The sequence below is a fragment of the Bidens hawaiensis genome, unplaced genomic scaffold (genome assembly GCF_021521415.1).
Source record: "Bidens hawaiensis isolate Kalapana, Puna unplaced genomic scaffold, B.hawaiensis_p1.1 tig00027563_1, whole genome shotgun sequence".
In the NCBI taxonomy this organism is placed as follows: Eukaryota; Viridiplantae; Streptophyta; class Magnoliopsida; order Asterales; family Asteraceae; genus Bidens; species Bidens hawaiensis.
The window spans coordinates 14,019-30,872 of record NW_027505100.1 but is presented as its reverse complement, the minus strand read 5'-3'; the positions used below and the strand labels follow the sequence as shown (position 1 = coordinate 30,872).

The window sequence follows — 16,854 nt, the reverse complement described above, 5'->3', positions numbered from 1 at the left end:
GCTTTAACGATGTATGGTCTCATGGCCTTAACTATTATATTAATGGGATGCTTTAAGGTTCCTGGATCCATCGGGTCTTTATGCGGTTTATCATCTGGGTATTCATTTCGATGAATATTTAAAACTCTTTCAAAATAAACCCGCAGTCTAAGCTGCTTTATAAGTCATTAAACTTGATCGCACAAAGTACTTATGTACTAAATTCACTACTGACTTGATCAAAATCCGCTGTTAGACATACGTTGTCCCCTTGCTCGCGTTTTATTACCATTAAGAAACAGACTACAGGGGATACAATGTATGCAAGCCGACAGATGAAATCGTGCATATTCATCCATGGGAAAGGACCATAGGGTATTACTTGATAACGGGGCTATGTCTTGTACTGGGGATTATTTGCTGATATGCTTAAAATAAAATTTTTTTTTTATCTTCTGATTCTAAGGTTTAAGTCAAGTTGGGTGACTATGTAAAAATCAAATTATGCCTGAATCAAGATTAGAATTGATATTTTCTGATATTTTGTGCTTAATTGAACTAATTAAATGTATCACAGAAATTTCCGAATCATTTGTTTAGAAGGTTTAGGTGGATAACAATACCAATGACTGACTTAACACCAGTCATAATAAATGCTGAAAATAAAACTGTGATGGAAGGGAAATTTGGTCAATATGATTCCCTGCTCAAACTCACAAAAATATGTGATTTTTGTCTTATTAAATTTCTAGATTTACTTGTTATTGTTTCTATTTGAAAAACCAAAAATATTTTATTTCTGATTTAGTTTTTGACTCTTGATGTGCGGGTAAACTATTTCTCTGGGGTTTTTCTCAAAACAATGAAACTTGTTGAGTTTCTCAATTTCAAATCAAAAGAAATCTAAACGTTTATCTGGTTTATTCATGGTCATTAAATTGGACTTGGTAAAAATTAGTTTTTCAAAATGAGCTTAATTAAGTTATTATTTTAATGCACAAGGACATTAAGTTGTACTTGGGACATTACATTGGTGTGAATTGGTCAAACTGTCAGATTTGTTCAGGGCATACTTATGCAACGTATAAGTTTTGGAACTTATACGGTGCATAAGTTATGTGCCGCATAAGTTGTTTAACTTATGTGCCGCATAAGTAGAGGGTATATATAAAGGATATCCAGCGCATATGTCCATAACATATATGCCTGACCCTTTGTTTTCTCTCTACCTTGATACACTCTTTTCACAAATCTTTGCCATATCCTTGAATTCGTTGATCGTTACGTTGGTGATTCACACACCAAGTCACAGTGAAAAGGTGAGGATGGTGTTTGGTTTGATAGATCTAATAATGAACAGTAGTCAATAACCCGTATATGTTCAGATTGATAAAATAGATCAATGTTTGTTTTGATAATTCATCATATCAGTCTTAGAATGAAAAGACGAGTTTAGTGTTCACAACTAATTGGATTAACATGAATATAATATGAACAGATCTGAGAGGACTATATATCCGTTTGATAAATTTGTCAAATGTTCATTTTAATGTCATAAAATCTGAAAATTAACAGTTAATTAGTTCTATCCGTCACTTAACAAACATATTCTGATGATTATTTTGATCTTAAAACGTTTGTAAATAGGTTATTTGATTTTGGTCAAAATATTGACATATACGCCGCCATATGTCAATACATATGCGGAGCATATGTTATACATTGACCATGGTCAAATATAATCATATACGTTTGTATATACATATACGTTGACATTTACGTGATGAATACATATCTGTTGTGAATACATACACGTAATGTTGATACTTATGTGTTGATATTCTAGGACATATCCGTCGTGATGTGTTAAAGATTGAATCTGAAACTAACTTGTATATTTGGTTGTCTTTTTCAGATGGTTAAAAAGTGGAAATTTACGGATCCTAAGCATAACATTTGTGCTTATTTGAACGATGAGGATCCCAAAGCTAAGAAATTTGCAGTGATTATGCCATTCTTAAAGAGATCCAAAATTTTCAAAGCTATTACACATTCTGTGGATCCTTATGAGAGCATGGTATCCTATTTCTGGAAGAATGCCAAGGTGCCTGGGAAAGATATTCATTCTACAATGCAAGATCAGAAGATTGTGGTAGATGAAGCTTTAATCAGGAGAGTTTTAGAGTTCGGAGATGATTCGTCAGATCTAGTCGAGCTTGATGAACAGTTAGTCAAAGGCTGTATACTGCGTATGGGATACAGAGATTCGTTAAACAAATTAGCTTTGAGGAAGACTGCATTATCCAACCCGTTCAAGTATCTTGTTCATATAATGATTCATTGCCTGGGACATTGCAAAGGAGGTTACGAGGAGATTCTAGATTACCAGATTAGCACGATGGTTGCTTTGTGCTTGAATTTAAAGTACAACTTCTCCCGTATGATTTTAGACAACATGAAGACGAACTTTGGAGATGAGCAGCGGTGGTAGTATCCTAGGTTCGTGCAGATGTTTGTTGAGGATGTGTTTCCTCAACTTAAGAAGGAAGGGCCAAAGATTTTTCTTGATCATGTTACTAGCAATAATTTTTCCAAGTTAGCTTCCTACAAGAAAGTCAAGGAAGAAGATATTCCTAAGTTCAGAGGTCTATTTAGGCATTTGAAGAATCCTGATTATGTTGCACCTACTGAGAACAAGTGGGGAAATGATGGTAGTGACTCAGATCGGGAAGAGGAGAATAGATTAATGCTAGATTATAAACCCTTGGGTAAATGGTTTATTAAGATTGAGTCGGAATCTGAAGAAGAATCGGTGGCTCCGAAGAAAAAGAAACAAAAGGTTATCAAGAAAGAGGTTGTTACACCTGTAACACAAGAAGAGGTGTATTCGGCTACGTCTGATAAGGATCTGAAAGAAACTGAATCAGATTAATAAGGTAGACGTATGAGGTTGGCAAGCCCACGAGCTCAATTCAAGAAAAGGCTGAAAGCTCCAGAAAAAAGAAAGTCTACTGATGAGCAAGACGAGTCTTATGCGCCTAAGACTGTTGTTGAGAAGTTTGTTAAACCAAAGGCGGTTCAAATCAAGAAAAAGTCAAAGAGGGCTACATCACCAATGTTGAAACTTATTGATGATCCTAAAGTTGAAGAGCTTGAGGTTGTTGTTACTCCTATAAATCCAAAGTTTATTTTTGAAGAACCTGTAGTAGATTTGGGGAAAGATGATAATATGTTGAAGACACCGGTTGTGGAACCATATCCACAAGTTCAAGAACCTCATGTATCACTTAAAGTAACTGAAAAGGTTCCTGATTTCAGTTTACCATCACTTGATGGAAGCTGTTTTGGTGATTTCCCAACATTTAGAGATCATGATTCGTTGAAATCTATTGTAACTGAACAAGGCATTAAGATTGAGAGTTTGGTTGCTGAGAATGAAAGGTTATGCAAAGAGAATGCTGATCAAAGGAAAATCATTGAAGATGGTGAGTTAAGGCATAAGTAGCAAGCTGACTTATTACATCTCCACATGAGATATTTTGCTGTGTTGGAAGAAAAGTTGGGTACTAATTTCATAGGAGAGGTTGAGAGGTCAGGTGATACTGTGTTCAAAAAAGTATATAGTGGTGAAGCAATGGCTGAAGAGATGGATTTTAGAATGCAATATGATCAAGAGAGAATTGATGCCAAGGGGAAAGGAAAAGTGGATGAACCAAGTATCCATCTGGAAATCCCAGTTGGTGGTGGATCTCATCAAGTTTTGTTCCAATGGTTGAAGCTGAACAGGTTGTTGAACCTGAGAATGAACCGGTGGTTGTTGAGCCTGCTATTGATGAATCTGTGATTGCACCGAAAGCAACAGTAGAACTAATTATTGATCAAGATGAAGAAGAAAAAGAAGATGATGAACAATTGTTGGATTATGGTGATTCTCCGGACCATGATTATTTTGATGATGATGATGATAAAGATGATCCAAGTTCTGGTGGTGGACTTGGAGTGTTAATTGGTGCTAGTACAAGTACAGTTGTTGAATCATTTGTTGAACCAATTGCAAAATGTGAGCCTATTCAGGAACAAACTCAGGCGGGTGGAAATGTAAATGAGCTTGAAGTGCTAGATGTTGATCCAATTGCTTATAAACCTCCTGTTAGATTTTCTTCTACTAGAGAGGAATTAGAAGAAGGAGAACTTGAGGTTACTCGAGCTGATCTTGCCCGAATGCTGAATGTGATTGAAGAAGAATTTATCTTTGATTTCGAGAAGGATTTAGGTTCGATGGTTGAAGAAAATGCTATTCTAGTGAATGAACCTATACAAGAGGAGGAATTAGATTAAGAGCCTATGACTTATGTCAATGCAGATCAAGTATTTCCTAAATTTAATGAGGAATTTGATGAAGAGATTGAGATGTTAAGTCAAGAATTGGATAGTCAAGGTAATCCGAAACCATCTGACAAGGGCAAGACTACTGAGGAAGCAGAGGTGAATAGTCAAGAACAGGAGGAATGATTTGAAAGAAGGAAGATTGAGCCTAAACGTATATACTTGAATCCTGTCAAGTATTATAAGAAAGAAAAAGAAGTAAAGCTCGGGAAAGTGGTTAGCATTGCTTATCTTCCAAAGATAAGAAAAATTGCAGTCAGAAGAACATATGGTGTGCAATATTTTGAAAGTATTTGCGAGTTGAAATCTTTTCTGTGGATGGACATAGTGGATATTGTTGAGAAAGAGTTATTGAATTGTCCGAAACGAGGTCCAGTGAAGGAAATATGGGACTTTATTAAGAGGCAAGAAAAATGTAGATTCATGAGTTGGACTCCACAGAAACCATTCCTTCATGAGTCTCGTGTGAAGAAAGATCCTGAGACTGATGATTTTGTTAAGACTTAGAGGTACAAACAGCCACAAACCTTCAAAATGATTCCTATGTACCCAATGGAACAATATTTTCAAGTATACTTCAAGTGGTGGTACTATGAAGAGAATAGAGGAGAAGCTCAGATTGTGCTAAACAGAGATGAAGTATGGGATTGATTGATGTAATGGACCCAATGTGGTTAGTGAAATGCTCTGAGAAAGATATAGAGACACTTAACAAATGCAAGATACAAGTTTCACAGGATAAGCATCATGCGTCTGCTATGCAATATCAGAAAGTGGTGAAGATCTGTCATAGATACAAGATTCATTCTAGTGAAGTTTGGAAGAGCAAATGGTTCAAAATGGGTGAAGAGGAAGAGCAGAAGGAGAAAGAGCAAGAACTGGAGATAAAAGAGAATATTAGAATTGCTTTATTGAAGAAATACTAGCATAAAGGTGTTGGAGTTTCAATTCCCACAAATTAGAAGCCCTGAAACAAACGTTCATGGGAAGACACGAGGAGGGAGTACATGGAAAAGGTGTTTGGGATGAAAGAGTGACAACTGAAGATCAAGACCTAGCAACATCCAAGGGGGATTTTGTTAGAGCATAATGTGTATTGCTAGGGTCTTAGTTTTGATTGTATAGGGCTTTAAATGTCATTTGTATATCGGTATATGTTGTAGCGCATAAGTCCAAGGGACCGCATATGTTATGTGGTTCATAACATATGCGTCGTATAACATATACGCCCCTTGTGACATATCATCTGTTTCCCATAAATAGGGGACTTATGCGTGAATATGTAGAGGGGTGGCCATTCATGTTATATTCTAGAGAGAAAAAGTTCCTAAAGTGTCATATCTTGTAAACATTTGATGTTATCAATGAAGTATGTGCTTAATGTTAGTTGTGATGTTCATTCTCATTGTTTTCCGCACCTTGAGACATAAGCTGTAACAACATCAGATCCTAATCAGTGTCTACAACACATTCGTTCAGATGATGCAGCAAATCCTTAATAAAGATCAAGTTACTCAAAAGACCCTTGCCGATCATGATCTGCTTTTGAAGAATCAACAATCATCTCTACTCGACATGCAAAGGTCCATTGGCGATATTTCTCGACGATTGCATGAGAGACCCCCGAGACAGTTTTCATGTCCTATTTAGCAGAATCCGGCCGCTCAACCAAAGGCGATTACTACTCATAGGGGCAGGGTTTTGGGTCCCGAGGTAAGAAGAGGTGAGGTCGAAACAGAAGATGAGGAGGTGATGGATGAAAAGATCGAGATGGAAGTACTGCGCAAAGTGTAGAACACTGCACTGGTTGCACCACTAGTAGAGAAGAAGCCAGTTGAAATCCGGCCATCACCTGTGATCGATTACTCTCGTGTCCCGTATCCCGCTTGCTTAAAACATCAGAAATACACACGGAAGTACGGGCACTTTCTCGACATGTTCCGACAGTTGAAGATTAATCTTTCGTTCATTGAAGCCCTCCAACACATGCTGAAGTACAAGAAGTTTTTGAAAGACCTGTTGAAGAGGAAGGATAGGTTGGGGGAGGTTTCATCGATTCCCCTTATGGAAGATTGTTCGGCGGTAGTGTTGAACCGCGTACCCGAGATGTTGTCGGATCTGAGAGTGTTTACCATTCCTTGTTGGTTTGGTAGTGATGCGATGAGTCATGCATTGTTGGATTTAGGGGCAAGCATTAATTTGATGCCTTATTCTTTGTACGAGAGGTTGGAGTTGGGCGAGCTTACACCAACTCGCATGTCCTTGTCGTTGGCCGATCGTTCTATTAACTATCCACGGGATATTATCAAGAATTTGCTAGTGAAGGTTGATAAATTGTGTTCCCAGTAGATTTTGTGGTGCTCAACATGGAGGCCGACGAGAAGGTCCCCATTATTCTTGGTCATCCATTTTTACCAACCGCAAAGGCGCTTATATATGTGTTTGATGGGAAGATCACGCTTCGGGTTGGTGATGAGAATGTTACTTATAATGTCGTGAGGTCGATGAGGCATCCAGGTGATCAAGATTATTTCAGTGGTCCATGCCACTCAGTTTATTTTATTAACTCCTTTATTACAGGTGTGGATAGCTGTTTTGACTATATTTGTGGTTCAGATCTCATGGAAGTAATGGTTTGGTAGACTATGATGATTTGGTTGAGGATGATTCGTCTGAGAATGATTCGGTTTGTGATGAGTTGGTTGAGATTTCGGGTTTGCCCGACATTATTGAAGTGAATGAGATTAGTTGTGAGAGTGAGGAGGGTTTCATGGTGAATTTCGCCCTGTTGGAGTTGAAAGTACTCCCGTCACACTTGGAGTATGCGTATCTCGATGAGGTCTCAAACTTGCCCGTTATTCTGTCTTCCAAGTTGACAAAGGAAGAAAAGTCGAAGTTGATTGAAGTGTTGAAGTTGCATAAGGGGGAGATTGCATGGAGACTTTCCGATATTCAAGGTACTAGCCCCGCTTATTGCACACACCGGATTTTAATGGAGGATGAGTACAAACCGGTGGTGAAACCACAAAGGCGTCTTAATCCAAATATGCAAGAGGTGGTGAAGAAGGAGGTATTGAAGTCGATAGATACCAGGATGATCTACCCGATTTTCGATTCTCCATGGGTGAGCCCGACCCAAGTTGTCCTGAAGGAGGGAGGTATGACTGTAGTGATGAACGAGAAGAATGAGCTTATCCCTTTGCGTACGGTTACCGGTTGGCGAGTATGTATTGATTATCGGCGATTGAATGATGCCACCTGGAAGGACCACTTCCCGTTGCCGTTTATTGATCAAATGTTGGAGTGTTTAGCGGGTCAGCAGTTTTATTGTTTCCTTGATTATTGTTTATCATATGATAAGTTGCAATTAGATCAATTACTTCGTTTTTTTGATTATTTTATGATTGATTTCTTGACAAGATCATAGGAATAATATTGTCGAATAAACCTAAGTGTGCTGCTAACCTAAAATCTGTAAAGTGTTAGGTTATTGATAGGACTTTGTTATTTAATCTAGCCAGATTTAGTTCTTCGAAAGGAGTCCGTCTAGGGTTGATTATTTATTATTGTCTATTAAATCAATTAAATATATTAAATTTTCTTTGATTTTCGCACTGTAAGGTAGGATTTCATTATAAAGGAACTACGTCATAATTAATTAGGTGACCGTAATGGAACTTGATTTTTAATACTGGTGTGCGTTAAAACTTATTAGAAACCCATAGGTGTCTTCTTGAGAAGGGTCAGGGGTACTGTTCGGGTTTTCTCTTAAGTGTCTATTTTACGATCCTAGCCCATAACTAAATATTTTTCCGGTTAAATAATAAACAGAAATTTAAGGGATTCTAGCCTAGGCAATTTTCTCATCATCATATTATTTAATTAAAAACTTTTGTTTCTTTAAAATTACTTGTTTTCTTAATTAGTATTTAAATAATTATTTTAATTAGTGTTTTATTTAAAAACCCCCCTCAAATGAATATAAATTAATAACTCGTGTTTGTAGTTGAGTCTAATTAGCTAATAAACGTAATTTAGAGAGTCTCGTTGGTTCGATATCCAGACTTACTTAGCTTTACTAGAGTCGACCGGTTCACTTGCCGGTTAGTAGTTTAGTCAAGTTTTAGAGAGTCTAGAGTATTACTTAGTGTTTATTTTTATTTAATTTAGTTAATAATTATTAAACTACTTTTAGCACATAAGTGGCATACTGCTAGCAAGTTCATCAAGGAGAAGGTAAACTTTCCAAACTTTAAACCTGTTGATGTCATCTCATTTCTCCAAGCTGCTGAGCATGAGATGATTGAGAATAATATGATTAAAGAAGAAAGGCCAAGTTTTCTAGTGGCAAATGGTTTGATTGCACCTATGAGCAATCTGTCAACAAGCCCTCAGCAGCAACATCCAATAGTTGACGAACCATCTGACTTTAATTCAGTTACATCAGAAACACCAACAGTGTATTCAAGTGTTCCTACATACAGTCAACAAAGATTCAATGTGCAGATGATTAATGATAATGATAATGCATCTGCAGCAAGTGGAAAAGCTGCATATGATCTAGCAAATGTCGGACAAGGAAATGAGTATCAAGCTTTATTTTCAATGTTTACAGAGTCCTAAAATGCATTTTTGGCCAAGAATCTAATTCATACAAGTGTTGTGCAAGAATATCTTGAGCAAATTAATGCTTATGATCTTGAGGATATGGATTTCAAGTGGCAGGCTGCAATGTTAGCCTTGAGAAACAAGAGACTGTACAACAGGACAAGGACATCAACCTTTTCTAGTCCAAATGACAGAATTGGGTTTGACAAATCAAAAGTTATTAGATTTAACTGTCAGCAGCTAGGCTACTTTGCTAGGGAATGCAATCTTCCTAGGTAGTTTTCAAACCAAGTGAATCAAGTACAATTCTACAAAAATCAGAATCAGAATCAGCAGCAGTATCAGCCAAGAAACCAAACACAAAACCAAAACCCTTATCCCCAATAGAAACACCAACGAAACACTTACCAGCAGCAACCAAGAAATAATGAATTATAGTTGCAGACTAATCAGACAATGGGACAAGCTGGAAATGTAGAGATAGAGAAGGCAAATGTTGCTTATATGGTCAAGATCAATGAGAATGGAGAAGCTTCAAGCTCTCAAGGACATTCCACAGAGATAAATGATATATGGTATATGGATGGTGGATGTTTCAAGCATATGATTTCTTCATTTGTAAACAATGAAGAAAAGTTTGAGGGATCATTAGCCCTTGGGAGTGATGAAAATAGAGGGAATATTATTGGAAGAGGCATCCTGACAAATGGAAAAGTGTCCTTTGATAATGTTTTGCATGTTAAGGGTCTACAATATAACCTCTTAAGCATATCACAAGTTTGTGACAAGGGTTATAAGGTTGGATTTGATGATGCATATTGCTTCATCTTGAAACCTGAGTTTGTGATACATTCTGACATGATAATGATGATGGCACCCAGAAATGAAAACTTGTATGAGCTGAGAATGAAGAATGCTATATCAAGGGGTGGATCATGTTTTGTGTCCAAGGAAACTGAAAATGAGTCAAGGTTGTGGCATAGGAAGTTTTGCCATGTTAACTTAAAGAGCAAGAACAAACTGGTGAAAGGAGAACATGTAATTGGTCTTCCAACCAAGGAGTTCAAACTAGATGACAACTGTTCCTCATGCATCAAAGGGAAAAAACACAAGTCATCTCACAAGACAAAGCTAGTGAACTTAATTGTTGAAGTGCTGAAATTACTTAGCACGGATCTCTATGGTCCTATGAGTGTACCTAGCATTGGAAAGAAGTAGTTTTGCCTAGTGATAACAGATGACTATTCAAGATTTACATGGGTGTTTTTCTTGGCAACCAAAGATGAAACTGCTGAATTGATGAAGGGGTCTGTGACAAGAATGGAAAATCAGTTAGACAAGAGGGTGAAGGTGATTAGAAATGATAATGGGACTGTAACACCCCGGCTTAAGCTGAAACGCCTAGGTGTGACGTACAGATTGCCCAAACACACGTGGCACTATTAAGTAACCATAATAACATTAATTCATTAAATTGCCTAGTACACAAGTACAAATAAGAATACAAATTGAAATAAAATCATAATAAAAAACCAATGTCTCGTTTATTAAATAACCTAGTTATTCTAAGTGTCTTCTAGTCCTTCATCCTCTAATCACGGTACCTGTAACATATGTATAAAATACGGTAAGCTATAAATATAGTTGGTGAGATTTCCACAGTTTAAATACTACGTAAAATCCATACAATTCCATGAAAACTTGTGAAAAGCACATAAGGGTTCTTTACACTCGATGCAATGGACCTGAGTGTTAAGAACAAACGAAGGTCCTTTCCAGTTGGGGCTACCAACGTACTTGGATAATGAGGTCCCTTTTCCACTCGATACAAATGGACCTGAGTGCAAAGGGGGGCGTATGATCATACTTAATGAGGCAACCACTTGAATTCCACGTATATAACAATTAAACAAATAAGCACACAAGTCCATGATTGAAATGTAATTTGTAAGTAATCGAAGTAATAACACTTGAATTTTATAATGGATACATATGCCACCCCAAAACATTATAACATTTAAAAACGGGTTGTGAAAACTCACCTTAGAAATTGAGGTAAAAAGGAAAACTCGAAAGCGTTGAAGATGGCAAACAATCGAACGCGTCACAAAAGCCGAAACGAGCAATCCGCAATAACTATTTTAGGTAAAAACAAGACTTAATCGATAATCGTACTAGGTCGTTTTATTGCATAACTTAAATGGAATATTTTATATTACTTTTATATTTTTGATTATTTTATTATTATTTAAGCTTTAACGAAAGATTGGTTGTTAATATTAATTATGCATTTTAATGGCGAGAAAACAAAGTTTAAACATTCGAAATACTTGAACTATTGTTTACAAGTCGAAAATATAATTATTGCTTTATCGAAACGATTTTTAGTAAATTAAAGTTTACGTTATGATAAGTAAACGACTTTTAATAACGGTTTACAAAAACGTAAAACTTGGTTTTTAATGTAAAAAGGTTAGATATATTTTATAGTTAATTTACAAAATTTTTATTTAATTTAAAGGATTTTATAAATTTATTTTGATTATAAAATGATTAATTAAGTTAATATAATATAAATTAATAATATGACAACAATAATATAAAAAAAAGGTGTTTGACCCGGATTTCGAACCCGGGTCTTGGCTATGAATGAGCAAGATCTTAACCAACCGGTCTGGATCACATATTCGTTTATGGTTTGGTTTTAAATATATATTTATATATATAATATTTGTTTCTATTGATTTTTAATAATAATAATAATAATAACAGCAACAGGTTAAAAGAAAAAAAGATACTTAACACGTGACCTGGGTTTCGAACCCGGGTCTGTTGTGTTTGGAATGTAACAATAATAACCAGTTAGACCAAGAGAACTATTCAGTTTAGTTATAAGAAATTTTATATATATATAAACACCAGCTTCATCATCTTCTTCATCATATAAACATAAACCCTAGTTTTATCAATTGGGGTTTCTATTCTATGTTTGTTCAAATAGGTTTAGGGGTTTTCTTTGTTGATTCAATAACGTTAATATGCATATAATAATTACCCGTTAATGTTTTGATTTGGCCGAAGAAGATGAACTCGCCGGAAAAGTAGAAGGTCTCCCAATTACAGACAATTCAGTGTATTAGAGGGGGATTGGAGAGAATGAGCAAGTTGGTTAGAGGTTTAGGCACCTATTTATACTACGGGGTGGAGCGTGTACGCATTAATTTGCTTGATTTGGTCTCCGAATTTTCCAGCGATCATTACGGGATTGATTCGCGTGTTTAAGGATGTTATAACAAAATTAGTAAGTTAGGTAATGATGTTAATAGACGACATAACGCGTTAAACAAATTTTCGGGTCAATGTTTTATGGTTTTAGGGGTGTTTGGGAGTCGCCGGAACCGTTTTCCGGTGACCGGAAAACTGGGCCGGCAAAACAAGGGGGAAAGGGACGGGGTGGGTTGGGTTGGGTTGGGTTGGGTTTGATTTTAAAACATAATATAATTTAATTAATATTTACACTTTGGACCCTCAGGTTTCACAAACCTAATTAATGAAGTATAATATCTTTTAAGCTATAATAAGTACTTAGAGTTTACATTTTTAGCCCTAAAATTTATATTTAATTTATATAGTTTTCGGTTTTGGATAAATTACGTGTTTAACCCGTACGACTCGATTAGTGTTTATGACTTGGAATAAAATAATAATAATATCGAATATGGAACTCTTAACGTCGGGAATGCTTTTATAAATAATAAATGATCATTAAACAATACATCGAAATGACCCAAATGGGTCAGGTTTACAAATAAAATATGAATCGAATATGACGAACGTCACAGCATTCCCTACTTTTGAAAATTTCGTTCCGAAACTAGTTTAAAGAATCCGTATCAAAACAAATGGGGATACTTAGTTCGCATTTTGTCTTCCCACTCCCAAGTAAATTCAGCGCCTCGTTTAGATTCCCAACGAACCTTTACCAAAGGTATACGGCTACGTTTGGTCTCTTTGGCCAAGCGGTCCATGATTTCCATCGGCTTCTCAACAAAGTGCATAGATTCATCGATGTGCACTTCATCAAGTAGTATGTGGAGATTTTCCTCAGCTAAGCATTTCTTAAGGTTCAACAGATGAACTATCGGATGAATATTCGCGAGTTCTTGCGGGAGTTCAAGAGTATAGGCCAAGCTACCTACACGATCGAGAATTTTTAAAGGTCCAACATATCGAGGAGATAGTATTCCCTTCTTACCGAAACGAACAACACCCTTCCAAGAAGATACCTTGACAAGAACACGATCACCAACATTGAACTCGAGAGGTCGTTGACGACTACGAGCGGCTAAGAGATTTTGTTGAATTTGTGCGATTCGATCATTGTTCTCTTGAACAAGTTTGGGACCGGTGATTTGTGTTTCACCAATCTCGTTCCAGCAAATCGAAGAACGACACTTACGAACATAGAGTGCTTCGAATGGAGCCATACCAATGCTCGTATGAAAACTGCTATTGTAGGAGAACTCAATCAAATGAAGATGGGAATCCCAGTTTCCACCAAAATCCAAAACACAAGACCTAAGCATATCCTCATGCGTTTGAATCATTCGCTCGGATTGCCCATCGGTTTGAGGATGATAGGCGGTGCTAAGTTGCAAACAAGTTCCCAACGCAGCTTGCAAAGATGACAAAAAACGAGAAGTAAAACGACTATCACGGTCGGAATTGATACGCAAGGGTACACATGATGACACACGATACGTTGAACATACATTTGAGCGAGTTGATCAACCAAGAACTTTTCATTGATCGGAATAAAGTGCGCAGACTTAGTCATACGGTCAACAATAACCCAAATTCCGCCATGACGGTTTTGAGTGGTTGGGAGTTTAAACACGATATCCATGGTCACATCTACCCATTTCCAAATCTGGATGTGCGGTTGCACGAGTAAACCAGATGGTCCCTGATGCTCGGCCTTAACTTTAGCACAAGTAAGGCACTTTGCAACATACAATGCAATGTCTTTCTTCATACCGGGCCACCAAAATGTGAATCGTAAGTCGAAATACATCTTATCTGCACCAGGATGAATGGAGTATCGCGACTTATAAGCTTCATCCATGAAGAATGTACGAAGATCGTCACGATTGGGAACCCACAAACGATTAAGGTAATACAAAAAAACTATCACGCTTAGTTTCAAGTTGAAGCTCAGCGCCACAGGACATTTCGTCGTGCATATTATCCTCGGTGACCGAGACATGTTGGGCTTCAAAGATTCAGAGTTGGAGATCGGTTTGGACGGTCACACTATGAAGCAAGATAGATTTCATATGGGTCTTTCCGCTAAGGGCGTCGGCTACAACATTCGCTTTACCGGGATGGTGGCGGATTTCGCAGCCGTAATCACTAAGTAATTCGGCCTATCTTCGTTGGTGCATGTTCAAATCCTTTTGGTCAAAAATGTGTTGAAGATTCTTGTGGTCGGTGAATATCACACATTTTGTGCCATAAAGGTAATGTCCCCAAATTTTCAACGCAAAAACAACGGCACCGAGCTCGAGATCATGCATCGTTTAATTCATTTCATGAACTTTGAGTTGCCGTGAAGCGTAGGCGATGACTTGACCTCGTTGCATAAGGACAAAACCGAGGCCTTGGTTAGAAGCATCGCAATAGACAACAAAGTCCTCGTTTCCCTCGGGGAGAGTAAGGATCGATGCATCGCAAAGCATACGTTTGAGAGTTTGGATGGCTTCATCTTGCTTCGGTCTCCACACGTAAAGCTTATCCTTGTGAGTCAAAGCGGATAGGGGCAAAGTGATCTTGGAAAAATTGAGGATGAAGCGATGATAATAACCCGCGAGACCAAGAAACGAACGAACTTCAGTAGGAGAGTTTGGAGTCTTCTAATTCTTGATGGCTTCGACTTTAGCGGGGTCAACGTGAATACCCTTTTCGTTTACTATGTGTCCCAAGAACGGAATTTCGCTCAACCAGAATTCACACTTCGAGAACTTCGCGTAACGTTGTTCCTTCCTCAAAAGATCAAGGATGGAATGAAGGTGCTTTGTATGCTCGGTTTTGGACTTAGAATATATGAGGATATCATCAATAAAGACAATCACGAATTTATCTAAGTATGGCTTGCATACGTGGTTCATGAGGTCCATGAATACCACGGGTGCATTGGTTAACCCAAAGGGCATAACCCTAAACTCGTAATGTCCGTATCGAGTCCGAAAGGCGGTTTGGGTACATCATATTCATGCACGCGTAGTTGATGATAACCCTAACGAAGATCAGTCTTGGAGAAGCAAGAAGCTCCTTAAAGTTGATCGAAGAGATCGTCGATGCGAGGCAAGGGGTAAAAATTCTTGACAGTAAGATTGTTGAGCTCGCGGTAGTCGATACATATACGGAAGGAACCATCTTTCTTCTTGACGAACAAAACGGGTGCGCCCCATGGAGACGAACTAGGGCGGATGAACCCTTTTTCCGAATGTTCTTGGAGTTGGGTAGACAATTCTTGCATCTCGGAGGGTGCAAGACGGTAAGGAGCCTTTGCAATCAGAGTTGCACCAGGCATAAGGTCAATGCGGAATTCAACTTCTCGAATGAGAGGAAGACCAAAAACTTCATCGGGAAATACTTCGTGATACTCGCGAACAACAAGATTGTCTTCAATCTTGTGTTCCTTCTTTTCAACCACATGGGCCACGAACGCTACATACTTCTTGCGTAAGTACGTATGGGCTTGAGAACAAGTTATGAGGTTAAGGCTCGAAGGAGAAGGCTTTTCACCAATAACACGAAGAGTTTGACCATCGGCAATCGGGATACGAATAATCTTCTCAAAGCAAACGATTTCGGCACGGTGAGAGGAAAACCAATCCATGCCTACTATGCTGTCGAAACTTCCAAAATTGCATCGGGATGAGGTCGATTGAGAACGTGTGGCCATTAAGATTCATCTTGCAACTTCGAATAACGGAATCGATCGTCACGGATTTACCATTCGCTAATTCAACAGTGTATGAGCTCTTAAGTTTAGACCTGGTTTAGCAAGCAAGGACTCAAATTCAAAAGACACAAAACTCATATCGGCACCGGTATCAAATAAAATGGTTGCAAAGTGGTCGTTTACAAGAAACGTATCGTTCACCACATCAATATTTTGTTGCGCTTGGTGGGCATTCATCATGAAAGCACGCCCATGGTTATCTTAAGAAGCTTGAACGGATTGAGTGGCTTGACCCTCTTGAGGTGAAGGTGCTTGAATAGCTAGCAGTGGTGGGGCTTGATTAGCCATCAATTGAGGAACTTGTGGCTGAATCGCTTGGTAGGCTTGGTAAGCTTGGAGCTTGAATTGCGGAGCAAGAGCCAGTAGAAGTATGTTCACGTTTGCGAGTCGTGGACATGCACTACGAAAATGGCCAAGTTCCCCATAATTATAGCAAGCCCGCATTTGGTTAACGGATTGGACATATAGCACGTGTTGGGGATTTGGTTTAGCAGCCCTCGGGGGAGCTGCTATGGTGGTTTCACGAAAGGTGGTACTAAAATGCCTGAAACGGTTACAACGGTTGCATTGACGGCAAGCAGAATTCGCCGAATGGTGACGAAGGCAAGTGGTGCAATGGGGATGGGGTCTATTATAAGGCTTCTTGAAAGGTGGTGCAGTGTTGGTTTGGGGTTGAGGTGCGGCTTGTTGGGTTAGCGCGTAGTTCTTGCACTTTCTTTCGCGGTGATGGGTGGAAGAGAAGGCGGGTTTGGATGGTCCGGGCTTGGTTTCTCTTGGTTCAGCAGCGGGATTTTTGATCGGTTTCTTGGATGATTTCAGTGTCAAAGTCCCGGCTTTGACATGGTTGTCAGTTA

General features: G+C 38.2%; 2 protein-coding genes across 2 annotated transcripts; one reads left to right on the top strand and one right to left on the bottom strand.

The window, feature by feature from the left end:
* Window positions 1–6,300: 6,300 nt before the first annotated feature.
* On the top strand, window positions 6,301–6,714 carry LOC143610716 (uncharacterized). The gene has a single exon (XM_077085114.1). It carries the CDS (start codon window positions 6,301–6,303, stop codon window positions 6,712–6,714), a length of 414 nt encoding a protein of 137 aa, XP_076941229.1.
* A 3,728-nt stretch (window positions 6,715–10,442) lies between these two features.
* On the bottom strand, window positions 10,443–15,940 carry LOC143610715 (uncharacterized). Its single transcript, XM_077085113.1, has 3 exons — window positions 15,468–15,940; window positions 12,951–13,479; window positions 10,443–10,451 (listed from the first exon to the last, which is right to left on the bottom strand). The coding sequence occupies exons 1-3, from the start codon at window positions 15,938–15,940 to the stop codon at window positions 10,443–10,445; spliced, it is 1,011 nt and encodes a 336-aa protein (XP_076941228.1).
* Between the last annotated feature and the right edge of the window lie 914 nt (window positions 15,941–16,854).

What these genes read in the sequence shown, in the direction of transcription:
- LOC143610716 (XM_077085114.1), top strand. Translation starts at nt 6,301, where the DNA reads ATGTTCCGACAGTTGAAGATTAATCTTTCGTTCATTGAAGCCCTCCAA.
- LOC143610715 (XM_077085113.1), bottom strand. Translation starts at nt 15,940, where the DNA reads ATGGCCACACGTTCTCAATCGACCTCATCCCGATGCAATTTTGGAAGT. An exon ending in CAAGAACATTCGGAAAAAGG is followed by an intron (nt 13,480 to 15,467) that starts GTTCATCCGCCC and finishes CTACAATAGCAG; the next exon opens with TTTTCATACGAGCATTGGTA.